Source organism: Notolepis coatsorum, assembly GCF_963971535.1.
Source record: "Notolepis coatsorum genome assembly, chromosome: 8".
NCBI lineage: Eukaryota > Metazoa > Chordata > Actinopteri > Aulopiformes > Paralepididae > Notolepis > Notolepis coatsorum.
In genome coordinates this window covers 140,764,333-140,792,323 of record NC_140172.1, presented here as the reverse complement: position 1 = coordinate 140,792,323, position 27,991 = coordinate 140,764,333, and the positions used below count along the sequence as shown (strand labels likewise).

General features: G+C 44.1%; 1 protein-coding gene across 1 annotated transcript in view; it reads right to left on the bottom strand.

Annotated features, from left to right (window-relative positions):
- Positions 1 to 26,977, bottom strand: part of gabra3 (gamma-aminobutyric acid type A receptor subunit alpha3) — a gene marked incomplete at both ends in the record, with an annotated part of 316,811 nt that extends 289,834 nt beyond the window's left edge. Inside the window, 1 exon segment of the mRNA XM_084319586.1 lies at positions 26,895 to 26,977. Coding sequence (XP_084175712.1) covers positions 26,895 to 26,977 — 83 coding nt within the window.
- Positions 26,978 to 27,991: the final 1,014 nt, after the last annotated feature.

The following is a 27,991-nucleotide window of genomic DNA, read 5'->3' as shown; positions in this document are numbered from 1 at the left end:
TTCAGTGTTAGAACATGTTCAGTGTTAGAACACGTTCAGCATTAAAACACGTTCAGTGTTAGAACACGTTCAGCATTAAAACACGTTCAGCATTAGAACACGTTCAGCATTAAAACACGTTCAGTGTTAGAACACGTTCAGCATTAAAACATGTTCAGTGTTAGAACACATTCAGCATTAAAACACGTTCAGTGTTAGAACACGTTCAGCATTAAAACATGTTCAGTGTTAGAACACGTTCAGCATTAAAACACGTTCAGCATTAAAACACGTTCAGTGTTAGAGCACGTTCAGCATTAAAACACGTTGTTAGCACACGTTCAGCATTAAAACATGTTCAGTGTTAGAACATGTTCAGTGTTAGAACACGTTCAGCATTAAAACACGTTCAGTGTTAGAACACATTCAGCATTAAAACACGTTCAGTGTTAGAACACGTTCAGCATTAAAACATGTTCAGTGTTAGAACACGTTCAGCATTAAAACATGTTCAGTGTTAGAACACGTTCAGCATTAAAACACGTTGTTAGAACACGTTCAGCATTAAAACACGTTCAGCATTAAAACACGTTCAGCATTAAAACACGTTCAGTGTTAGAACACGTTCAGCATTAAAACACGTTCAGCATTAAAACACGTTCAGCATTAAAACACGTTCAGTGTTAGAACACGTTTAGCATTAAAACACGTTGTTAGAACACGTTCAGCATTAAAACACGTTCAGTGTTAGAACACGTTTAGCATTAAAACACGTTGTTAGAACACGTTCAGCATTAAAACATGTTCAGTGTTAGAACACGTTCAGCATTAAAATGCGTTCAGTGTTAGAACACGCTCAACATTAAAACACGTTGTTAGAACACGTTCAGAATTAAAACACGTTCAGCATTAAAACACGTTCAGCATTAAAACACGTTCAGTGTTAGAACACGTTCAGCATTAAAACACGTTGTTAGAACACGTTCAGCATTAAAACACGCTCAGTGTTAGAACACATTCAGCGTTAAAACAGAGGATCTCAACCAGAGCATGTGCTATGCATCCTGTCAATTGATCGATAATATGCAATGAATTAAGACATTTTTAATACTGTATCCAGTAGCTGTATGCTCTATATCGCTTAGACACCACATAGGACATGGATTGTATGTCAATGGATTTATTTTTCCAATTTAGTCAATATCACCTGGATGACATAAGATAATTAGGGCTGTCAGTTAATTGTGTTAATTAGATTAATTAATTACGCAGCAAATTATCGCATTATGAAAATTAACTCAAAATGTATTACGATTTTCTGTATTTTTTGTATTTAAAAAAAAAATATTTTAATCTCATTCATAAGAACGTAGAATACACATTTATAGATTTTTTTTAATGTTCCATTTGCATGTTCTTGGTATCTGATTCTAGGGACATCTATGGATCTTAGGGAACGTATTCCCAGTGTCAGAAATACTGTGTCTGTTACTAGGCTTGAGTAAATTGTAATAAACCAAATGAGAATATCAATACAAATATTTTTATCGTTGACTGTGAATAACACCATGCTCAAATTGACCAGACCTGAAAAGTCGAAGCAAATGAATAAATGGAAGATGATTAAACAGAAGGTTTTGTAGATACAGTACTGAATTCTGCCATCCGGACACATGCAATTTGAAATATGATTATAGAATATAGAATATCAGGCCTAAAATGGTTATGCGATTAAAATGTGATTAATTAGATTAATTAATTACAAATCCTGTAATTAATTATATAAATTTTTTTAATCGCCTGACAGCACTAAAGATGATTATCTTCAGCGCACGATTAAGGACTTCTACTGTAACCATGAACACACATGAATGAATGAATGAATGAATGAATGAATGAATGAATGAATGAATGAATGAATGAATGAATGAATGAATGAAAACTTTATTTAACAGATTGCAGAATGGGTACAATACAGTACGGCTCAATACATACAATTGTTAAGGGGATGCAGACCTGAGAAAGACGTTTGTCTTGTTTCCATCAGGGTCCCCCATTTTCAATTCATATAGACATTTATGACATACACAACATACATGACATTTATGGCATAAGGACATATAGGTATTTAGTACTGATACATTTGTGACATAAACGGTATTCAAATATACAGTACTGTTACCCCTAGATCCTGACAGAGTATATACATATGATGGGGAGGGGACTGTACATTAGGAGGGGGTGGGTGGGAGAGAAATATACATACGGCGGGGAGGGAATATATACATGCGGTGGGGAGGAGACTGTCTATTAGGAGGTGGTGGGGGTTTTGGGCATTTACGGTGGCCAGTTTCGAATTGCAGCCTCCCGTAGGTGCTCTTTAAGAGCGGTTTTGAATGTGGGCAGGGATTCACATTCCTTTACAGCTTTGGGTAGGGCATTCCACATTGTTGTGGCATAATTGTGAAACGTGTTTAGTCCCTTGTTTGAGCCGAATCTGGGTTTAACATGATTTGTTGAGCTTCCTCTGGTGTAGTGGTTGTGGTATTCACTGACCTTTGGGAAGTATTTCGACATGTACATGGGCACCCCGGTTGTATAGTGTATCTTGTAGACCAGGCCCATTGCAAGTTGCTGTACTCTGTCGTCTACTCTAAGCCATCCTAGGTTGTCAAAGTGGGCAGGGGTGAGGTGGGTTCTGGGGTTCAGGTCAAGTAGTAGTCTGACCAGTTTGTTTTGTGATGTTTGTAATTTTGTTTTAAGCGGCTTTGAGGTGCTTTGGTACGGGTGGTACAGGTGGCGATACCGACCGTATTCATCTACAAACGTGTCGTCTACCTCAACACCTGCTGCATGCCTGGCCACCCTCCCCCCAAAACAAACACCGCTCCACGCGCTGGACTCGGCTGCAGCAGCAGGATCCCAGCTCTCTCGCACGTAACTGGGCTCCAGATAACATCCTTCTGTCACGATCCCCACTCCTGTCTAAGCCCTCATCATCTCCGCCACGCCTGCCAAGCCTTCAGTTCGCCTCCCCTCCCCTCCCCCGCCCGACTCATTCCCTCTCTCTCTCTGGCCCTCTCTTTCTCTCTCTTAGGGCGTTTTCACACCTGTAGTTCCCCCCCCCCCCCCTAACCCTGAATCTCCGTGTTACATTGAAATCGGGCAGGAGAGAGCGGGGGGAGGCGGGAGCATATGAATGAATGTGGATGAGAGCCGTGATGAAAATCGGACGATTTTGTTCTGATCGATTAGGAATGGGTCGCGCCGTGTTCAGGAAACTCAGGTGCATAAAAGTCTATTCGATCATGTCTCTAGCACCCCCACAGCCGTAGCTGCAACCACTTATATCAAGGCTCTCATCCACATTCATTCATATGCTCCCCTGCTCAGCCTCTCTCCTCTCCGATTTCAATGTAACACGGAAGTGCAGTGGTCTATAGCGCGTTAACTTTACCGATCTAGCTGCCTAAAGACTACAAACTGATCCCGCCCACAATTCAATGCGAAAGCGTCATCATGCAGCGCGTACAGTACGGCAAGTGAGTTGTGTCGGTTTGTTAAGTCGATTGCATTCTCACAGCGTACGAGTTGCTTCGGGTTCGGTTGGAAGTGCGCCGAGACCACCCTCTCTAGGCGGTCTCGGCCCGCTTGTTTTGTTCCGCAACAGAATGCGATTGCTGTGTTCACATATGCCCAAATTAACCAAAATAGGGGGTAAACGCTCCAGGTTCCAGAACAACAGCTCCAAACGAGCTAGGTGTGAAAACGCCCTTAATTTCAGCAGCTTCCTGTGACCATATTTGGTCATCTTCCTGACTCGTCACGGCTCATCCAGTCCAACTGTTCAGCCCGCACGGCTGCCTCCCCTCTGTTCGTCGAACCCAACGGTACACCTACGCTGGTTCTTGCATCCGTCCAGATGATATATTCAGTTTGTCTGGTGTACTGTAGGTCACGATTCAAGCCATGTTCCTAGTTGCTGTTTTGTCAGCGTTATCTTTTGTCATTTCCTAGTTGGTGTTCCGACCAGCATTCTGTTTTTCCGCTCTTAGTATTTCTTGCAGCTGTTCCGCCAGCAGATTTTACCCTTTGCCTAATTATATGTCTTTCTCGTGTACCTTCAGAGGATCCCACCGGGCGGTCACCTGTACGTTCAGAAGATCCCACCTGTCTCCTGCCTCTGTCTGACCCACTCTCCCTGGACTCAGCCCTCTGGACACCCAGTGACTCTGTCTGACCCACTCTCCCTGGACTCAGCCCTCTGGACACCCAGTGACTCTGTCTGACCCACTCTCCCTGGACTCAGCCCTCTGGACACCCAGTGACTCTGTCTGACCCACTCTCCCTGGACTCAGCCCTCTGGACACCCAGTGACTCTGTCTGACCCACTCTCCCTGGACTCAGCCCTCTGGACACCCAGTGACTCTGTCTGACCCACTCTCCCTGGACTCAGCCCTCTGGACACCCAGTGACTCTGTCTGCCTTCTCTCCAGTCTAGTCTAGTCCTGCCCTCTAGTCTTCTCCTCAGTCTAGTCTAGTCCTGCCCTCTAGTCTTCTCCTCAGTCTAGTCTAGTCCTGCCCTCTAGTCTTCTCCTCAGTCTAGTCTAGTCCTGCCCTCTAGTCTTCTCCTCAGTCTAGTCTAGTCCTGCCCTCTAGTCTTCTCCTCAGTCTAGTCCTGCTCCAGTCTTTTTCCTTTGACCTCTAAATGGAACGCGCCTTCCTGGACAAACTGTGCCAGTATTAGTCTCAGCTCAAACTAGTATTAATATTAGCCCTCTGGCAGTGAAAACCAGAGACCCTTTTCTATAATAATTGCAAGCTAATGGTTGAGATCCGCGGTGGGGGGCGCGGGTGTGTTCATCCTTGGCGTCAGCGGCTCGGGGGACTGCAGGCCCATCGAGGCAAAGGGCCAAACAATTAGACTCTCCATCCCCCGCTAGAACGGGCAGCCAGGGGCCACGCGGTGCGCTATTTTAATCCCATGTATGGTGTGATTTGACCTGAGGATTCGAATAAAGCATTTACAACACGCGTGTGTGTGTGCATGTGTGTGTGTGTGTGTGTGTGTGTGTGTGTGTGTGTGTGTGTGTGTGTGTGTGTGTGTGTGTGTGTGTGTGTGTGTGTGTGTGTGTGTGTGTGTGTGTGTGTGTGTGTGTGTGTGTGTGTGTGTGTGTGTGTGTGTGTGTGTGCGTGTGTGTGTGTGTGTGTGTGTAAAAATCGGGACCAAATTTGAGAATACTCACCACGGAATCAGGACAATTGGCAATTAAGGAAACAATTGCCAATCTACTATTAGTTTGAAAAGCAATTTGTGTCACGGTCACGACTTTCGGTCCCTGTCTCTGCCTCTGTATCCTCCTCCCCCGAGTGTGTCTCTCCTTTGCCTTGTGTTTCCACATGTACCCCCCCCCTCCCCCATGCTACTATGACGGCAGAATCAATAGGGTATCAATAAAGGAATATCTTATTTTAAGGTTGGGATTAGGTTAGAGGTGCTATAGGTAACATCCAGCCACTAGATGTCGCACCAGCATGTCATTCATCCAATCAGGTGTATTCCATGTGGGGAAATGGGAAGTAGGGAGGGGATACATGCACACAACGTGTAAACAACATGTAGCTTGGTCTAGTGGTGAGAGCTGTGTTTGTGGTTTGGTCCAACGTCACAGTGACCAAATGCGTCCACATTTTTATAGGATTCTATCACATTTTCATAACAATAGCGAATACAACTTACCCTGCGCCGTTTTCATTGAGGTTTCTTACAAATTAACGATGTTTTATTTGTCCTTTATATGCGGATAACATTTAAAATCTTAAATTGTTCCATTATGTTTCCCTTTAGACAACAAACATAATGCTAATGATGCACTTTTGCTAATGATGCACCAGATAATTAGGTGACCATTCTCGGTCACTGTACTGAGGTCGCATTAATAGTTTAACGCTCCTGTGTTCAGATCGCGTATTCCTCACTTTTAATCCAGTGCTGACCTGTGAACTAAGGTGACAAAGGTCTTGGGACTTGTAGTCATTTTGTTTTGACATACCATTTTCACCTTTTAAACCAATGCTGCCATCTACTGACAACAGAAATATAGTGTACATAACGTTAGACCCCTGTCGCCCAAAACACATTCTAGAGATTCCCACTTCTTACTGGTAACATACGTTCATATCTAATAGTCTTTAGATTACTAAATATAGATGAATACTCGTGGAATTTGATATATATACTCTAAAATAAGTATTATTTCACATCACCTACCTTTCAACGTCAAAATCCGACTGGGCTTTGAGTAAAGCCCCAGAATGCCACGCAAAAGGGGGTGTGGACAAATTTGGATAGGTTGGTTCTGAGTGGACGATAATGGCTTACGTTCCGTTAGTGGTGAGAGCTGTGTTTGTGGTTTGGTCTAGTGGTGAGAGCTGTGTTTGTGGTTAGGTCTAGTGATGAGAGCTGTGTTTGTGGTTTGGTCTAGTGGTGAGAGCTGTGTTTGTGGTTTGGTCTAGTGGTGAGAGCTGTGTTTGTGGTTAGGTCTAGTGGTGAGAGCTGTGTTTGTGGTTAGGTCTAGTGGTGAGAGCTGTGTTTGTGGTTTGGTCTAGTGGCGAGAGCTGTGTTTGTGGTTTGGTCTAGTGGTGAGAGCTGTGTTTGTGGTTTGGTCTAGTGGTGAGAGCTGTGTTTGTGGTTTGGTCTAGTGGTGAGAGTTGTGTTTGTGGTTTGGTCTAGTGGTGAGAGCTGTGTTTGTGTTTGTGGTTTGGTCTAGTGGTGAGAGCTGTGTTTGTGGTTTGGTCTAGTGGTGAGAGCTGTGTTTGTGTTTGTGGTTTGGTCTAGTGGTGAGAGCTGTGTTTGTGTTTGTGGTTAGGTCTAGTGGTGAGAGCTGTGTTTGTGGTTTGGTCTAGTGGTGAGAGCTGTGTTTGTGGTTTGGTCTAGTGGTGAGAGCTGTGTTTGTGGTTTGGTCTAGTGGTGAGAGCTGTGTTTGTGGTTTGGTCTAGTGGTGAGAGCTGTGTTTGTGGTTAGGTCTAGTGGCGAGAGCTGTGTTTGTGGTTTGGTCTAGTAGTGAGAGCTGTGTTTGTGGTTTGGTCTAGTGGTGAGAGCTGTGTTTGTGTTTGTGGTTTGGTCTAGTGGTGAGAGCTGTGTTTGTGTTTGTGGTTTGGTCTAGTGGTGAGAGTTGTGTTTGTGGTTTGGTCTAGTGGTGAGAGCTGTGTTTGTGTTTGTGGTTTGGTCTAGTGGTGAGAGCTGTGTTTGTGTTTGTGGTTTGGTCTAGTAGTGAGAGCTGTGTTTGTGGTTTGGTCTAATGGTGAGAGCTGTGTTTGTGGTTTGGTCTAGTGGTGAGAGTTGTGTTTGTGGTTTGGTCTAGTGGTGAGAGCTGTGTTTGTGGTTAGGTCTAGTAGTGAGAGCTGTGTTTGTGGTTTGGTCTAGTGGTGAGAGCTGTGTTTGTGTTTGTGGTTTGGTCTAGTGGTGAGAGCTGTGTTTGTGTTTGTGGTTAGGTCTAGTGGTGAGAGCTGTGTTTGTGGTTTGGTCTAGTGGTGAGAGCTGTGTTTGTGGTTTGGTCTAGTGGTGAGAGCTGTGTTTGTGGTTTGGTCTAGTGGTGAGAGCTGTGTTTGTGTTTGTGGTTTGGTCTAGTGGTGAGAGCTGTGTTTGTGTTTGTGGTTTGGTCTAGTGGTGAGCGTTGTGTTTGTGGTTTGGTCTAGTGGTGAGAGCTGTGTTTGTGTTTGTGGTTTGGTCTAGTGGTGAGAGCTGTGTTTGTGTTTGTGGTTTGGTCTAGTAGTGAGAGCTGTGTTTGTGGTTTGGTCTAATGGTGAGAGCTGTGTTTGGGGTTTGGGGTTTGGTCTAGTGGTGAGAGCTGTGTTTGTGGTTTGGTCTAGTGGTGAGAGTTGTGTTTGTGGTTTGGTCTAGTGGTGAGAGCTGTGTTTGTGGTTAGGTCTAGTGGCAAGAGCTGTGTTTGTGGTTTGGTCTAGTAGTGAGAGCTGTGTTTGTGGTTTGGTCTAGTAGTGAGAGCTGTGTTTGTGGTTTGGTCTAGTAGTGAGAGCTGTGTTTGGGGTTTGGTCTAGTAGTACTACTCACCCTCCACCACAAGCATTGTTAGTTTGACCCCTGATCATACTGGGTTGTTTTGGACTATGAAACTGTAATTCTAGGTAATGTCCCCCATATTTCACATAAACATAAATGTTTGCGTGTGCGAGAATGTATTTTTCATTAGTCATTTGCACGGTGTTACAATACTTGTGATCGTATGTGACGTCGGTGCAGAAGGGGGACATGTTTATGGCTTTCGTCGGTTCATTCCCAACCGGATCGTAAATCTCAGGCAGTCTGCTCGTTCGGTTACGAGGCAGCCTGAGTCTGACCGGCAGGCCTGGTATCTCCAGGGGCGTCTCTAGGCATCAGTCTACTTCTTTATTTTTATTTTTTTTATTTATTTTTTTTTATTATTTTTTTTGGTCTTTTCCTGTATTTTTTCACCCATCCCAATTTAGTCGTTATGCCAATTTCCTTCCTGGTCATTGCGCGCATTGCCCCACTGTCGGCCTGGGGAGGGTGTAGAAACACCACATGTCTCCTCTGATACATGAGTCGCCAGCCTCTTCTTTTCACCTGACAGTGAGGAGTTTCACTGGGGTTCACGCTATTTCCCCCCAGATCCCCTCCCTGCTAAACAGGCGCCCCGACCGACCAGTAGGAACCACAGTTTACAACGACCAGGACACATACCCCACCGGCTTCCCACCCGCTAACAGTTAGTAGGTGACGACTGACCAAGCCGGAGGTACCGCTGACAGCTGGATTCGATCCCAAAGTCTCTGCGGTGGTAGGTGAGTGCTTAGTCCACTGCACTACCCAGCCGCACCCATCGCCGGGCACTTCTTGCGATGAGAGAGACCCGAGTGATTGAGTATCCGTTGGTAGGTTCACGTCACCGGAGAGGAATGCTGTTGTGAAGCCTGTGACTTTAGTGCAAGACACCAGGACGTCCCAGTCCATCATCGTGGACGGTGTTTTTGTTCTCGGCTGAAGTTTTAGCTAAATAGAAATAATCAGAAAAGAAAGAAGCGCCCAGTAGAGTGGAGTCCTCCGCTGAGGCGTAACGATTCCCCCGTCTTGCCAACCTCGGTTAAATCTGTGATCTATGATCCGCCGTCACTTTCTGACTGACGGGGCTGAAAACACAGCCTCCCGCGGAAGTAAGTGACAGAGCGACAGTTCAAACGAGTGCAAAGAAGAGCGCGTCCCCAAGGCAAAGTGGTACGTGTATTATAGGAGTGATATACTGTGTGACGTTTCACTCTGTCCTCAGATTATTAAATGCGGGTGAATGGTAAATGGTGCATTTTATATAGCAGCTTTTATCCACAAAGAGCGATTTTTATTCACAGACCGACGGCGGAGGGGACCATGCAAGGTGCCGATCTGTTCATCAGTAGCAGTTAGGGGTTAAGTGTCTTGCTCAATGAGACTTCGACACGCCGCCTGGGTGGAGTGGGAATCAAACCGGGGACCTTCCGATTACCAAAGTGCTGCTCTACCTCCCGAGACACTGTCTCTAGACCAGCTCTACCTCCTGAGTCACTGTCTCTAGACCAGCTCTACCTCCTGAGCCACTGTCTCTAGACTAACTCTACCTCCTGAACCACTGTCTCTAGACCAGCTCTACCTCCCGAGCCACTGTCTCTAGACCAGCTCTACCTCCTGTGCCACTGTCTCGTCTAGACCAGCTCTACCTCCTGAGCCACTGTCTCTAGACCAGCTCTACCTCCTGAGCCACTGTCTCTAGACCAGCTCTACCTCCTGAGCCACTGTCTCTAGACCAGCTCTACCTCCTGTGCCACTGTCTCTAGACCAGCTCTACCTCCTGAGCCACTGTCTCTAGACCAGCTCTACCTCCTGAGCCACTGTCTCTAGACCAGCTCTACCTCCTGAGCCACTGTCTCTAGACCAGCTCTACCTCCTGAGCCACTGTCTCTAGACCAGCTCTACCTCCTGAGCCACTGTCTCTAGACCAGCTCTACCTCCTGAACCACTGTCTCTAGACCAGCTCTACCTCGTGAGCCACTGTCTCTAGACCAGCTCTACCTCCTGAGCCACTGTCTCTAGACCAGCTCTACCTCCTGAGCCACTGTCTCTAGACCAGCTCTACCTCCTGAGCCACTGTCTCTAGACCAGCTCTACCTCGTGAGCCACTGTCTCTAGACCAGCTCTACCTCCTGAACCACTGTCTCTAGACCAGCTCTACCTCGTGAGCCACTGTCTCTAGACCAGCTCTACCTCCTGAGCCACTGTCTCTAGACCAGCTCTACCTCCTGAGCCACTGTCTCTAGACCAGCTCTACCTCCTGAGCCACTGTCTCTAGACCAGCTCTACCTCCTGAACCACTGTCTCTAGACCAGCTCTACCTCGTGAGCCACTGTCTCTAGACCAGCTCTACCTCCTGATCCACTGTCTCTAGACCAGCTCTACATCCTGATCCACTGTCTCTAGACCAGCTCTACCTCCTGAGCCACTGTCTCTAGACCAGCTCTACCTGATAAGCCACTGTCACCTCCACATTATTATAGAGTATTTGTTGGTTTGTTGGATGATTTTGCTGTTAGTGATTTGGATTAAGGGGTTTTCTGAGACAGTGAGCCACGAGGCCCCCCTCTACACACACATACACACGCGCACACACACACACACACACACACACACACACACACACACACACACACACACACACACACACACACACACACACACACACACACACACACACACACACACACACACACACACACACACACACACACACACACACACACACACACACACACACACACACACACACACACACACACACACACACACACACACACACGTTGTGCCTTGTCTACTGAGCATATTTGTGCAGCTTTGATTGCAATTTCAGACAGACAGCAGTTGGTCATAGGCCACGAAGAAGGTCATCGGGTAATCAGGAGGTTCCCAGTTCGATTCCCGCTCTTCCCGGGCAGCATGTCGATTTAACTTAACCCCCAATTGCTCCCGATGAGCAGGTCGGCACCTTGCATGGTCGCCTCCGCTGGCGGTGTGTGAATGTGTGGGTGAATGTGAGGCATAAGTTGTGAAGCGCTTTGGATAAAAGCTGTTATATAAATGCAGTCCATTTATAGTAGTAAAATAATAATAATACGTTTTTATTATTCCTGATTTTCCATGAGCACAGTGCAATTTAAATAAGTCTGGCATCCAACCAGAGTGCAAATGTAACAGTAAAATGCAATAGTAATATACAATGTACAGGTGATTAAACTAGGTATAAAATATATACATTTGTAGAGTTGTAGAGTCGTAGTTAACATTAATATGTACAGTGATACAGGTATAAAGACACTATGGTAGCAAGTCATACTGTACTCATAAGAGGTAGGTATATAGGTACGTAGGTAAAGAGCCTTTATGAATCACAGATGAAGCTAGTTTAATAAAGAGTCTGTATGAACCACAGATGACGCTAGTTTAATAAAGACCTTGTTCAAGGTAAAGCGCCTTTATGAACCACAGATGAAGCTAGTTTAATAAAGAGTCTGTATGAACCACAGATGACGCTAGTTTAATAAAGACCTTGTTCAAGGTAAAGCGCCTTTATGAACCACAGATGAAGCTAGTTTAATAAAGAGTCTGTATGAACCACAGATGACGCTAGTTTAATAAAGACCTTGTTCAAGGTAAAGCGCCTTTATGAACCACAGATGAAGCTAGTTTAATAAAGAGCCTTTATGAACCACAGATGAAGCTAGTTTAATAAAGAGTCTGTATGAACCACAGATGACGCTAGTTTAATAAAGACCTTGTTCAAGGTAAAGAGCCTTTATGAACCACAGATGAAGCTAGTTTAATAAAGAGTCTGTATGAACCACAGATGACGCTAGTTTAATATAGACCGTGTTCAAGGTAAAGAGCCTGTATGAACCACATATTTAATGGTTTAATAACTCGTACATTTTCCCATGCAGAAGGAGCCACTCTCCCTTATTTGGGCAGAAGAATTACGACACACGTGAGAGGTCTATTAAAAATTATTTGTTCAAAGTGATTTGTTGGTTAATTATTGCCTGGCGTTACTCACTACTACAGTCTAGTGCAGCAGGCTAACTCTATTTGTTTCTAAACCCAACCTCAGATTACATATGGCAGATATACAGACTTTGACATTGATGTGTCCACCCGTACTAAATTACTCATAAAAGTAACATTAACATTAACATTGCCCTTCTAGAGCTAAAAGAGGAATATTGTTATGGTAAATTCAAATGAACTGTTACTGTAGCTAGCCAATATAATATTACTATGTACTGAGGGTAGTAGGGTTAGTAGCTTATGTCTGATTGTGTAGGTACTGAGGGTAGTAGAGTTAGTAGCTTCTGTCTGATTGTGTAGGTGCTGAGGGTAGTAGAGTTAGTAGCTTCTGTCTGGTTGTGTAGGTACTGAGGGTAGTAGAGTTAGTAGCTTCTGTCTGATTGTGTAGGTACTGAGGGTAGTAGAGTTAGTTAGTAGATTATGTCTGATTGTGTAGGTACTGAGGGTAGTAGGGTTAGTAGCTGCTGTCTGGTTGTGTAGGTACTGAGGGTAGTAGCCTAGGGTTAGTAGCTTCTGTCTGATTGTGTAGGTACTGAAGGATTACAGACAGGGCATTTGACTCATTTGAATGAAAATGTTTCACATAAAACGTTCCCTTTGTATGATCACCATGTCGTATAATAAATTATTTATAAATCATACACACTGCCCACCATACAATAGTTCTTCTGTGTGTAAGGGTCTCTATTCATTATCCACTGAGATATCTAATGCATGAAGTGACGGTGATTCAGAGGTTCAAGCCCGGGAACAGTATTTCTCCTTTATTACCGAACAGCAATTAAGACATATATCTCAAGGCACAGGCCCCCAGAAAGGCACAAACTCTACAGCTTTCCCCGGGCAATCTGATTTAAGAATTCATCTTCTCCTAATCATGGCCTTAGAGAACAGGTCATAACTCTCAACTCAACGGCGATCTTAAATACGTCTCTTTCTCTCTCTCTCTCTCTCTCTCTCTCTCTCTCTCTCTCTCTCTCTCTCTCTCTCTCTCTCTCTCTCTCTCTTCTCTCTCTCTCTCTTCTCTCTCTCTCTCTCTCTCTCTCTCTCTATGTAGTGATGCACCGATGTGAAAATTGTGGCCGATACCGATAACCGATATTAATTAGGGATGCCCGATATTATCGGCCAACCGATATTATCGGCCAATATCGGCATTAAAATGTGATATCGGAAAATATCGGTATCGGTTTTAAATTTTTTTTTTTCTTTTTTTTTTTTTTTTTTACATTTCTATAACCTTTATTTACCCAGACAAGCAAGTAAGAACAAATTCTGATTTATTGTCCAAATAATGTTGTGTTAATTCCACAACAAGAGATATGTTAACCCTGCATATATCGGTATTGGTTGATATCAGATAAGATAAGATATTCCTTTATTGATCCCCTTGGGGAAATCAGGCATCATAGCAGCATGGGGTAAGGGGGGGGGGGGTACAGGTAGTAAAAACAACACAAGCAGTGTAAACAAATAGGTCAATATAATTTACTATCTAACTAACTGAAAAATATATTACAATATTCACAGTGTCACATAAGGTGCAGTATGCATAAGGTAGTGTTATAATTTACTATCTACTGAAATATACATTGTTCACAGTATCACAGTATCCACTGAATATACATTATTCACAGTATCACAGTATCCACATAAAGTGCAGTATGCCTAAGGTAGTGTTATTGTCCTCCTTGGGTTCCTATTAGTCCTAGTCAATGTCTGGCAGCAGTCGCTGCCCCCTGTTGTGGAGCCTGGAGGCCGCTAGTCGCTGCCCACTGTTGTGGAGCCTGATGGCCGCTGGTATGAAGGACTGTCCGAGGCGGTTAGTTTAGTGTCGGGGGGGTATGAGTCTGTGGCTGAACATGCTTCTCATCTTGACTAGCTCGTCGTAGAGGGGGTGGTAGGGGTTCTCCATGATGGCAGCCAGCTTCCTTATCATCCCCTCTCTGCCATCACCTCTAGTCTAGGTAGCTCAACTCCCACCACGGAGCTAGCCTTCCTCACCAGCTTGTTGAGCTTGTTGGTGTCCCTTGAGTTGATGTAGCCTCCCCAGCATGCCACAGCATAGAAGAGGACACTGGCCACTACAGACTGGTAAAATGACTGCAGCAGTCTATTGCACACGTTGAAGGACCTGAGTCTCCTCAGGAAGAACAGCCTGCTCTGTCCCTTCCTGTAGAGGGCCTCTGTGTTATCCGACAGTCCAGTTTATTGTTCAGGTATACCTCAAGGAACTTATATGAGTCCACCACCTCCACCTCCACCCCTCGGATTGCCCCTCCGGAAGTCCACCACCAGCTCCTTGGTCTTACTGGTGTTGAGTTGGAGGTGGTTGCTGTCGCTCCACCCCACGAAGCTCTCCACCAGGGCTCTGTACTCCTCCTCATCATCGTCGGTGATGTAGCTTACGATGGAGGAGTCGTCTGAGAACTTCTGCAGGTGGCACCCGCTTGAGTTGCGGCAGAAGTCTGAGGTATAGTGGGTGAAGAGGAAGGGTGACAGCACAGTTCCTTGGGGGGCGCCGGTGTTGCTCAACAGTACGTCAGACTGGCTGTCCTTTAGTCTGACGTACTGCGGTCTCTCAGTGAGGTAGTCCTTGATCCAGGCCATCAAGCCGTGCTCCAGCTGCATCTCTGCTAGCAGTGACGGCTGGATGGTGTTGAAGGCGCTGGAGAAATCAAAGAAGATAATCCTCACTGAGCTGCACGAGAGGCTTGCGGTGTTGCAGGACCAGTCTCTCGGTTGATATCGGTATCGGAAATAAGAGTTGGACAATATCGGTATATCGGTATTGGTAAAAAAGTCAATATCGAGCATCCCTAATATTAATATTGCTGTTCTGGCCGATACCGATATTTACCGATGTCGATATCTCTGTATAGAAAACACTTTTTTATGATAATCAAATAAAGAGCTATTTTCCAAACGTTTTTATTTTTTTTTTTATTTTTTTGTAACTTATTTTCAGAAATGACTGATATTTTAAGGCCAAAACACGTAAAAAAAAATGTAATATAAAGATATATATATAATTATCTTGATATCGAACCGATACCGATGTGTAAAAAATGGCCATATCGGCTGATATTATATCGGCGGCCGATATATCGTGCATCACCATATGTATGTATGTATGTATGTATGTATGTATGTATGTATGTATGTATGTATGTATGTATGTATGTATGTATGTATGTATGTATGTATGTATGTATGTATGTATGTATGTATGTATGTATGTATGTATGTATGTATGTATGTATGTATGTATGTATGTATGTATGTATGTATGTATGTATGTATGTATGTATGTCTCTCTCTCTCTCTCTCTCTCTCTCTCTCTCTCTCTGTCTCTCTCTCTATCTCTCTCTCTCTCTCACTCTCTCTCTATCTGTCTCTATGTATGTTTCTCTCTCTCTCTATCTCTCTCTGGCACTGGAGTGATTCGTGGGGGGGGGGGGGGGGTGGAGGGGGAGTCTGCCAATACCCGCCACACTTTGTATTCACATTTCTTTTCCTCCTCCCTGCGAACACCGACCCACTCCGCGCGCCCACATCGCTGCGTGAGTACTACTGAGTAATAGTGCTAATCAGATGTGTGTACAGAGTTGCAGTATTAATATGTACAGTGATACAGGCATAAATACACTGTGGTAGTAAGTCATACTGGCCAGCAGCGTAACTAGTAAGAACAGGTAATGGATATGTAGATAATATAGTAGATAGTATCTACAGATATGTAAAAAGGATTATATGCAGATATGCAGGTATGTACAGACAGATGTGGATATATATATATATATATATATATATATATATATATATATATATATATATATATATATATATATATATATATATATATATATATATATATAATATATACGTTAAGAATATACATACTGTATATATATATTTATATACGGTATATACAGCATTATTGTACAGGCTATCATACAGAGTTATATGGGTTATAATGCAGGTGTATTCAGACAGATATGGATATATATATATGCAGTAAATATAGATATATAAATGTATATATTGGCTCTATACAGCTCGCCGCCCTGCGCTCTCACATGGAGCCCTGAGGAAGCATCTGCTCTCCTGCCTGTCTGTCAGACCAGCGCAGCGCAGTCATTACTGCTCCTCGTAGATCAGGTCTGGCTCGTCCCCCTCCACCCCCCTCCCCCTCCTGCATGACCTGCTGAGTCTGAGCACAACACAACTCTCTCGGGAGGTAGAGCAGTCGTCTGGTAATCCGGAGGTTCCCGGTTCGATTCCCGCTCCTCCCGGGCAGCGTGTCGAAGTGTTCTTGAGCAAGACACTTAACCCCTAATTGCTCCTGATGAGCAGGTTGGCACCTTGCATGGTCGCCTCCGCCATCGTGTGTGTGTGAATGTGTGAGTGAATGGGTAAAACCTGTGTGAGGAACAAATTGTAAAGCGCTTTGGATAAAAGCGCTATATAACTGCAGCCATTTACCATTTACCATTTATACCAGGGGTGTAAAAAGTACCCATAAATTATACTTAAGTGAAAGTATGGGTACCGTCTCAAAATCGTACTTAAGTAGAAGTCAGAGTATCTGGCTAAAACACACTTGAGTAAAAGTCAAAAAGTTTCTACTTTTAAATGTACTTAAGTACTAAAAAGTAAAAGTAAAAACCTTTTTTCTGACTGTCTATTCTTCTGATAGCAAGTATTTAATCAAATATCCCAAGGACCAATCAGCATGGGTATGGGCAGGTTCATTTTCTGTTGAACTGTGCAGATTAATAGCGTTAGCGTTAGTTCGGCCAGAGAAACATATACTAATTAAAATTGTTGGACCTGCGAGATTTGTACTTTGTACTTTATAGGTCCGCATTTTAAATGTAAGGAGCAAAAACATTTATTTTTCTCTGAAATGTAATAAAGTAAAGTACAAAGTATACAAACCTAATAATACTTGAGTAAAGTACAAATCCCCCAAAACAGTACTTAAGTATTGTAACGAAGTACAATTACTCAAGTACTTGATCGATCGTGTTTATTGATTCAGCGTTGGGTACTGTAAATACATAATCCACGCGTTTTCCGGGCAGGCGATCACAATGGATTCTTCAGTTGGCTTGACGGAAAAGTTAAATGAGGAAACTGACCCCCCCCCCCCCCCCCCCCCCCCCATCAGTCTAAAGTAATGGGGTGCAGTTACACAGGGAAAGATGATAGGGGGCGGTATCTTCCCAATTGAGCTCAGAGAGAGTCTGCAACACTAACCTGAGGCTCGATTGATGAAATATGAATTCAAATCGCCAATAAAAAAAAATACGACAAACAAACGTGGCATGAACTAACGACAAAACGCGTGGCTGGCATTCAAAGTGTTAAGCACAGAATTTAGAATGTGTGTACGTACAGAAAAATCGGGATTTATCACACGTGCGTACACAGGTTCTACGCACACTCTGTGTTGATAAATACCATTTGTTCTACGCTCCGCGCTCGTGCACGATTCTAAGTATTTGCATATAGAACCGCCCGTAATTAACCATATACGGTCATGAAACACCCCCATGAAATGTGGAAAAGTGGACTAAGCCGAGCGAAGCGTGTTATGGGAGAAATACGCGACAGGCTGACAGACATGTACACGTATGGTGATGTCGGATATGATATCTATTAACTTCCTAAAGATCATTGCTGCCTGGGCAGCGCAGACACTAATAAAGACCGTTAACCACTGTTTGCCATTGGTGTCATTAATAACCATGCTGGAATATGCCTTTTATTCGTTTCATTCTATTAATACCCAGGGATTAAAGTTCTCCGTCAATTTTCTACCTGCATATGATTTGTAGAGGCATACAATCTATTTTGATGTCGGTATTAGGTAGCCATATAAACAATAATACGAGAGCATATACAAGAACAATGACTCTCACTGCCATGTAGCCTGCCTATATGTGATCAATACAGACTTGAACTTGAATTCCATCATGTCTGTGTGCGGGAGCTCACAAGGCTGTTGTCACAATGTAAATAAAAACGTGCACTGAAAAGTTACAGTATGTAGTTGGTTGATTATTTGTATGACAGTCAGTAAACCCTTGCAAAAAGTATCCGTTTTATTTAATGAATTGAAAACATGCAGCATTGCATTCCTCCCGGCATGCAGCAACGACATGTATCATCAGTAAATATACGCACAAAGTCAAGCACACATTCAAATTGATAAGTCCCACACTTTGCTTAGAAATTATCGTACGCACGGGTTACGCACATATCTGTGTGTACGCACCATTGGTAAATGAGGGCCCTGGTACCTACACAATCAGACAGAAGCTACTAACCCTACTACCCTCAGTACCTAGTAATATTATATTAGCTAGCTACATATAACAATATTGCTCTCTTAGCTCTAGAAGGACAATGTTAAAGTGACTTTCAACTTACTTGTATGCGTAATTTAATATGGGTGGACACATCAATGTCAAAGTCTGTATATCTGCCATATGTAATCGGAGGTTGGGTTTGGAAACAAATATCGTTAGCCTGCTGCACTACACTGTAGTAGTGATATTTAATGGCGTGTCCTCCATCTGTTTCCTCTTGTTATGTTATTGTTTATGCTCGTGTGTTCGTGGCTGCAGGGTGAGAGCTCACTTCATTAACAAGAGTGTCTGACTGTCCGTCGTCTGTCAGATGTCATTCAAAAGCTAATAAACAGTAAGATCACGATGTGTCTCGCCGTCGTCTCCTGGCAGTCTTACGTTCCCTGTCCCTAAGTGCTCACGTCCCAGCACGTCCAAGGTCTACAGGCCGGTGGCTCTAACCTCTCACGTAATGAAGACCATGGAGAGGTTGGTCCTGGAGCAACTCCGCCCGGCAATCAAACCCCACCTTGACCCATTCCAGTTCTGCCATCTACCTGTTGAACAGAGCCACCAGACTATAATAACGCTTCACTGTGCCTCACTGCCTCACTGAGCACAGAGTAACAGTATAAATTCTTATACATATCTTCCTGGACATTTTGCATCTACATTGTACATTTCCACTGTACATTTGACTGTATATTACTGTATATGTTTGGCTGTATATCTTCAACTTCAACTTCAAACTTCAAATTACTTTATTTTCCTTTCGGGACTTCATTTGTGCAGTGGTTAAAAGACAAACATACAGTCACAATGCATAGACACTCACCACTATATATAAAAAAAAATAGTTAAAACTACAATAAAAATACCAATATATAAAAAAACACCAACTACATTAAAACTACAGTACTTAAAGCATGATATATTAAAAACCATGTGGAGCAGTTCTGTATGTGTATAAATAATAAATAATAGTAGTACAGGTACATAGTATATGTCCATCAGGTGGAAGGGGGAGTCTATTTTAAGTAGTCCAAAGTCCTTGAGGGGGGGGGGGGGGGGGGGGGGGCAGTCCGGCCTCCACCAGACCTAGGTGTTCAGCAGTCGGATGGAGGTTGGCACGAAGCGACCTAAGCCCCCTTTGTTCAGTGATGAAGCTCTGTATCGACGGCCTGAGGGCATTCGTTTGTAATGGGTGTGAAGGGTGTGTGTGTTATCTACAACTATTTGGGAGGCCTTTTTAACTGTCCTTTTCTTGTGGATGCTGCTGAATGGCTCCTGGTCCTTCCCAATTATATTGCCGCTGATCTTAACGACCCTGTCGAGAGGTTTCCGGTTGATGGCACGCATCACTCCAAACCATGATGTTATCTTAACACTTTCTTTGCCAGGCTTATGTACATCATTATACCATCCTCTGCCAGCTCTATTTGTCTATGGAGAAGTTCCCCTTCTTTGCAGGGCTATAACTTTTTAAATTGTATTGCTAAATTGACATTACTATGGCCCATTCAACGTCAATTATCTATCGTTCAGGATGTAGCAACGTTATACTTTTTCATTCACATATTCATACTAAAATACGGTCTAAAGTATAAATATGTTTTTATCGTTTTCTGCAGCATTCTGCAGAACGTGATTTATAGCCCTAAATGCATTATATTGATGATCAAATACAGTTTGATAGCGATCGGCGCAAGATAAAACATTTCAAAGGGACGTGCTTCTAGAAGTTACTACTTATCATCTGATGTTGACCGGATGGGGGGGGGGGGTCGTTTATAATTCCGTGGCCAACGTTAGATGATTCATCTAGTGTGGGTGATATGATCATTAGAGCAATTTGTATCGAACACGGTAAAAAAAAATGCTGAAACTTACCCCAGTCTCCTCGGGCCGTTGGGCGATGAGCGTGGAGCAAAAATATTCCTATTATGGGATGTTGAAATATGCGATCCATCTCCAGGTTGTATAATAGTATATACGTCCAAATCATGTTGTTTATCGAGTTATTGGTAACGGATCGCTATCCATTGTGTCTAGCTCGAGTCCCGGGACCTATAGCGAGTGATCGGACCGAATTTGGATGAGCACCAGTTTTCGTTTCCGGTTTCCGGTTTGGGCGATCCGCCGATCGGCCACCAGATGGCGCTCTTGAACCGTTGGAGAGTTGAGAGGTTATCAACAGTAGATCTCAAGTCTCCGTGGGAGAAATATGATTGCGATGACAGATTTTTGAAATATTGATCTAAATGACGTGTGAATTAGCATGGCGGGGAATGACGAGTTAAGGCGTCCTTGGCGATTAAAGTGTTAAAGGACATTATCGATTCCACAAAGGAGTTGTAGAAAGCCTGCAGGATTGATGGTCGCACCTGAAGCTTCCTCATCTTCCTGAGGAAGAACAGTCGCTGTTGGCACTTAGAGTGGATGTTATCTGTGTTGGTCTTGAAGGTGAGCTTATGGTGGATGGTGGTGCCAAGATATTTATACTCCTCAACACGCTCTATTTTCTGGCCATTTATCTCCAGAGCTGGGGGAGTTGTGGGGTCACGCCTGAAGTCCACCAGCAGTTCCTTTGTTTTGCTGGGGTTTAGGTCCAGGAAATTGTTCTTACACCACTCTGCGAACCTGTTCATTTCTCCAATGATGCGGTCATTGGAGTTGGTGGTGTCAACGATGACTGTGTCATCCGAGTATTTGATGAAGAGCATCTCAGGGTCTGAGCTGCTACAGTCGTCGGTGTACAGCGTGAACAGGACTGGTGAGATGACAGTTCCCTGGGGTGCCCCGGTGGATACCGTTCTGTTGGAGCTGTAGTTGCCGTTGAATCTAACAGTCTGGTGTATATTTGTGAGGAAGGAGAGAATGAGCAGTATGAGGTGGGGGTTGACATTCATCTTAGAATGTATACATATGTTAGAATGCATATCTTTAACTGTATTTCTATTATTATTCTTATTTTTGTTGTTTGACTACCAAAATGTTTATTGTGAGGAATCTGTGGTGCTGAATTTCCCTCGGGATCAATAAAGTACTTCTGTTCTATTATATCTTATTCTATATTCCAGACGCAGGCTGCTTTGCCGCTCGGAATACGACCTCACTCAGCGAACATCTCCCACCTGCAGCACCACCTGCAGCACCACATCAAGAGGCAGGAGACAACCTGTGCAACTTCGTCCAGTTCAACTTCGTCCAGTTCAACTTCGTCCAGTTCAACTTCATCCAGTTCAACTTCGTCCAGTTCAACTTCATCCAGTTCAACTTCGTCCAGTTCAACTTCTTCCAGTTCAACTTCTTCCAGTTCAACTTCTTCTGTGCAACTTCGTCCAGTTCAACTTATTCTGTTCAACTTCTTCTTCCAGTTCAACTTCTTCCAGTTCAACTTCTTCCAGTTCAATTTATTCCAGTTCAACTTCTTCCAGTTCAACTTCTTCTTCCAGTTCAACTTCTTCTGTGCAACTTCTTCCAGTTCAACTTCGTCCAGTTCAACTTCGTCCTGTTCAACTTCGTCCAGTTCAACTTCTTCCAGTTCAACTTCTTCTTCCAGTTCAACTTCTTCTTCCAGTTCAACTTCTTCTTCCAGTTCAACTTCTTCGAGTTCAACTTCTTCGAGTTCAACTTCTTCTGTTCAACTTCTTCTTCCACTTCAACTTCTTCTTCCACTTCAACTTCTTCTTCCAGTTCAACTTCTTCGAGTTCAACTTCTTCTGTTCAACTTCTTCTTCCAGTTCAACTTCTTCCAGTTCAACTTCTTCCAGTTCAACTTCTTCCACTTCAAGTTCTTCCAGTTCAACTTCTTCTTCCAGTTCAACTTCTTCTGTTCAACTTCTTCTTCCAGTTCAACTTCTTCTGTTCAACTTCTTCCAGTTCAACTTCTTCTTCCAGTTCAACTTCTTCTTCCAGTTCAACTTCTTCTGTTCAACTTCTTCCAGTTCAACTTCTTCTGTTCAACTTCTTCCACTTCAAGTTCTTCCAGTTCAACTTCTTCCAGTTCAACTTCTTCCAGTTAAACTTCTTCTGTTCAACTTCTTCTGTTCAACTTCTTCCACTTCAAGTTCTTCCAGTTCAATTTCTTCCAGTTCAACTTCTTCCAGTTAAACTTCTTCTGTTCAACTTCTTCCAGTTCAACTTCTTCCACTTCAACTTCTTCCAGTTGCAAACTCTACTCAAGTTTCTTTATTATTTGTCATACAGAAATACAGAATACTTTGCATGAAATGTTTATTTCTGTTTTGCTCCTGAGAGTGTGCTAGATAATAACAAGATAGTATAAGTAAGTATAATAAGTAAAAAATAGAAAGTCAAGAAGTCAAGTAAAAACAAGTGTAAACAACAATTGTTCAGTATACCTCTATATACAGTATGTACATCTGGTACAAAAAATGGTGAGGTATAGCTCAGCTTGTGGTGCCACCTTGTGGTGGTGAGGTGCAATAAGGAATAAGGGATAAGGAATGAGAGATGTGCAATTCCCTTACCAATAATATAAATATAAAGTGTAAAGTGTAAAAGTGTAAAGTGTGGTAAAGTGGGTGCTACAGTGTGGTTTATTTAAAGTGAGTGTGTGTGTGCTGTGGGTGTGTTGATGGCCTGTTATTGTTCATTGTTCAATCATTGTTCATTGAGCATTCTGATGGCCTGGGGATAGAAGCTCCTTCTGAGTCTCTCTGTGCTTGCCATGAGACTCCGGTATCGCTTGCCTGACCGCAGCAATTCAAAGAGGCAGTTGTTTGGGTGACTTGAGTCTTTGATTATTCTCTTAGCCTTGCCCATGCACCGCTTGTTGTAAATGCCTTGGAGAGTGGGAAGCCCCCCTCCAATTGTGCGTTCGGCTGAGCGGGCCACTCTCTGTAGTCTGCTGCGGTCTTGTGCAGTGCTATTCCCAAACCAGGAGATGATATTGCCAGTCAGGATGCTCTCTATTGTGCATGAGTAGAAGTTCTTGAGGATCTTCTGACTCACGTTGAACTTCCTTAAGCGCCTTCTTGATAACACTGTCAATGTGTGTGGTCCATGTCAAGTCCTCGGATATGTGGACTCCGAGGTACTTAAAACTGTTCACTCTTTCAACCGGTGCCCGTCGATGTTGAGGGGGCTGTAGTCCCTGACCCCCGACCTCCTAAAGTCCACAAGCATCTCTTTTGTTTTGCTGACGTTCAGGGAGAGGCTGTTCTCTTGACACCATCCCGCTAGAACCTTAACCTCTTCCAGGTAGGCCCTCTCGTCGTTTGCAGAGATCAGGCCCACCACTACTGTGTCGTCAGCAAATTTGATGATTGTGTTGTTTTTCCGCTGTGCCACACAGTCATGTGTGTACAGGGAGTAGAGGAGGGGACTCAGGACACAGCCCTGGGGGGCCCCTATGTTGAGAGTGATGGATGAGGAGGTGCAGTTCTCTGCTCTCACCACCTCGGGTCTGCCCGTCAGGAAGTCCTAGACCCACTGGCAGAGGTCATAGTTCAAGCCCAGGTCCCTGAGCTTGGCTATGAGTTTGGAGGGGACTATGGTATTGAATGCTGAGCTGTAGTCGATGAACAGCATTCTCACATAGTTCCCCTGCCGTTTGTCCAGGTGTGATGCTGCTGTGTGCAGCACATGGGCTATGGCGTCCTCCGTGGACCTGTTGGGGCGGTATGCAAATTGCAGGGGGTCCAGGTTGATGGGGAGGGAGGAGCAGATGTAGCCCTTCACTAGCTTCTCAAAACACTTCATGGCTATGGAGGTGGGAGCTACAGGGCAGTAGTCATTGAGGCAAGCTTGGATTTTTTGGGTACAGGGATAATGGTGGACTTCTTCAGACAGGTGGGGATGACAGCCTGTTCTAAGGACAGGTTAAATATGTCAGTGAATACCGGGGCCAGTTGGTCGGCACAGACTTTTAGGACGCGGCCGGGGATACCGTCCGGTCCTGCTGCCTTCCTGATATTCACTTTCTTAAAGGTCCTCCTCACCTCATGTTCTGTTATCCTGAGCACTGAGTCTCCATCAGCAGTGCCCCCCCCCCCCCCCCCTCTATTGCAGGGGAATAGAATAACTTACCGTTGTGTTTTTCTTTTTGCTTGCTTGTTTTTCGCTGACTTAAGGCTTAAGTCTAAGATGTCCTTCCAGGTGCAGGTGTGACAGTGCTGGGAACGGGCCAATTACCCCGGCGGCACGCAACGAAGGAGGAACGCTTCCACCAGTCGGTGCTGCCGACCGTCGCTGTGCAGAGATTAGAGGCCACCGTCAGCTGTTAGTTAGTGCAGGGCGGTTTCTATTCTGTTCTATTCAGCCGAGAGTAGAGCTGTTACTTAGTGCAGGGCGGTTTCTATTCTGTTCTATTCATCAGAGAGTAGAGCTGTTAGTTAGTGCAGGGCGGTTTCTATTCTGTTCTATTCATCAGAGAGTAGAGCTGTTAGTTAGTGCAGGGCGGTTTCTATTCTGTTCTATCCAGCAGAGACTAGAGCTGTTAGTTAGTGCAGGGCGGTTTCTATTCTGTTCTATTCATCAGATAGTAGAGCTGTTAGTTAGTGCAGGGAGGTTTCTATTCTGTTCTATTCAGCAGATAGTAGAGCTGTTAGTTAGTGCAGGGCGGTTTCTATTCTGTTCTATTCAGCAGATAGTAGAGCTGTTAGTTAGTGCAGGGCGGTTTCTATTCTGTTCTATTCAGCCGAGAGTAGGGCTGTTAGTTAGTGCAGGGCGGTTTATATTCTGTTCTATTCATCAGAGAGTAGAGCTGTTAGTTAGTGCAGGGCGGTTTCTATTCTGTTCTATTCATCAGAGAGTAGAGCTGTTAGTTAGTGCAGGGCGGTTTCTATTCTGTTCTATTCATCAGAGAGTAGAGCTGTTAGTTAATGCAGGGCGGTTTCTATTCTGTTCTATTCAGCAGAGACTAGAGCTGTTAGTTAATGCAGGGCGGTTTCTATTCTGTTCTATCCAGCAGATAGTAGAGCTGTTAGTTAGTGCAGGGCGGTTTCTATTCTGTTCTATTCATCAGAGAGTAGAGCTGTTAGTTAGTGCAGGGCGGTTTCTATTCTGTTCTATATTCAGCATTCTTTCATTCTTTCATTTTTATTTGCATTCATCTAAAAATGTTTGGACCTTATGGTGTTCTTGTTCTGTTCTTGACTTATTGTTATGTTTTCTTCTTGACTTGTTTAAAGAAGACCTGTACGGCCCATGGGGACATTAACGTGTGTTGTCGGGCCTTATAAATAAATTTGATTTGATTTGATTTGATAAGAGTAGAGGCCACCGTCAGCTGTTAGTTAGTGCAGGGCGGTTTCTATTCTGTTCTTGTAACGTTTGGGGTTTTGCTCTCTTCTGGGAGCAAAGGCCCTAGCGTTGCCCAATGGTAATTACCTGTGTATCTGCCCTGATTGCACTCATTGGTACCTGGTGTGTATAGTTAAGTTGGCTTTATATGTGCTTCCTGGTTACTATTCAGATCGTCAGTTGATCACTGAACCTTGCCGTGAGTAGTACTATGTATTCTTTTTTAAGCCTTATCGCTCCTTGCCACGGAGGATAAGTATGTTCGCTATTGCTCTTTATTATCGTGTCGCTTTGATTGCTGTGTCAATCCGTTATGTTATGTAATATATTATCGCTGTGTGTATATGCCGCATCGTTGTCGACATATATTCCTGTATGGCGCTTTTTGGAGACTTGATTTCTCCCCTTTGCTTTTCCTCTTTTTGGAGATAAAACTATTCTCCTCTTGTGTTTGTACGCCGTTGTCGGAGTGTAAATGGTAAATGGCTGCTTTTTTATATAGTGCTTTTATCCGCTTTACAATTTGTTACTCACATTTTTACCCATTCACTCACACATTCACACACTGACGGCGGAGGTAACCATGCAAGGTGCCAACCTGCCCATCGGGAGCAATTAGGGGTTAAGTGTCTTGCTCAAGGACACATCGACATGCTGCCCGGGAGGAGCAGGAATCGAACCGGGAACCTCCGGATTGCCAGACGACTGCTCTACCTCCCGAGCCACTGTCGCCCCTGTGTACGTCTTATCAACAATAAAGAAGTATCCTTTGTTTGAGAATCAACACCTGTCTCTCGTCTATCCGTTCTGCACTGCACCTGGGTCCAACACACCTACCCAACTCGTAACAGTTCTGTTCAGCCGAGAGTGGTCGGATCTTCACTCTGTCCCCCAGTAACCGACTGAGGCGTTCCACCGACCACAACAACACCAACCCGAAGACAGATTATTATAGACCCTTTCAAACTTTTCACACAACATAAACATTGTAAATGGGCCCTGGTTTATTTCCTGTTGTGGTGTTCACTGATATGATAGCTGACAGGAAGTACACTTGGGGACCAAGCCGCCAAAGATAGAGAAATAAAGGGGACAGAGAGAGAGACACACACACAGAGAAAGATAGAGAGAGACAGGGAGAGAGAGAGAGAGAGAGAGAGTCCTACCCAATTGGAGGGAAGTTGAGGAGCAGAAGACAGATCCACATTCCAGAGAGCGATGGTGCCGGTGTCTCCAGAGTGGCGGCCATGTCAGCCTACACCCAAGACTCCTGCAGAAACACAACAACATGTCAGCCTACACCCAAGACTCCTGCAGAAACACAACAACATGTCAGCCTACACCCAAGACTCCTGCAGAAACACAACAACATGTCAGCCTACACCCAAGACTCCTGCAGAAACACAACAACATGTCAGCCTACACCCAAGACTCCTGTAGAAACAGAACAACATGAGAGAGAGGAGAGGTGAATAGTTAAATGGTAAATGATAAATGGCTGCATTTATATATCAGTCAAATCTGATCCAGTCTCCAATCTGATCCAGTCTCCAATCTTGTTTAAAGAAGATGTGTCCGGCCATGGGGACATTAGCGTATGTTGTCGGGCCTTACAAATATTTGATTTGATTGATTTATTATGGTCCTATAGCCTTGGGAACAGCCTGCCGCAAGATTTACGGGTTTCTGAATCTATGGAAATGTTTAAAGAAATATTAACACACACCTTTTTAGCCTTGCTTTTACCATTCATTTTTATATTCAGATAAAATTGTATTGCCTATATTTATTGTCTTTCTACTATTGAGCTGCACTTACTCTATGAAATGTGCTGTACAAATAAAGTTTGATCGATTGACTATAAAGTCTGCTATGCGTATTCATTTCAATTTAAACGCACCCATGCATTCCACTATGCCAGCCGGCAGCTGTGTGTGTGTGTGTGTGTGTGTGTGTGTGTGTGTGTGTGTGTGTGTGTGTGTGTGTGTGTGTGTGTGTGTGTGTGTGTGTTGTGTGTGTGTGTGTGTGTGTGTGTCTGTGTCGTGGTGTGTGTGTGTGTGTGTGTGTGTGTGTTGTGTCTGTGTGTGTGTGTGTGTGTGTGTGTGTGTGTGTGCACGCGTGTGCGTGTGCGCGCATCCGTGCACTGCTGTTCGATTGACACCCTCCATGTCCTATTACGTGCTTCCAATCTCGGGTTAAAAGGCAGAACAACCAATGAGGGTAAACTAATGGTTTCAGACGGTCCTGAACGGAACAGTCACCT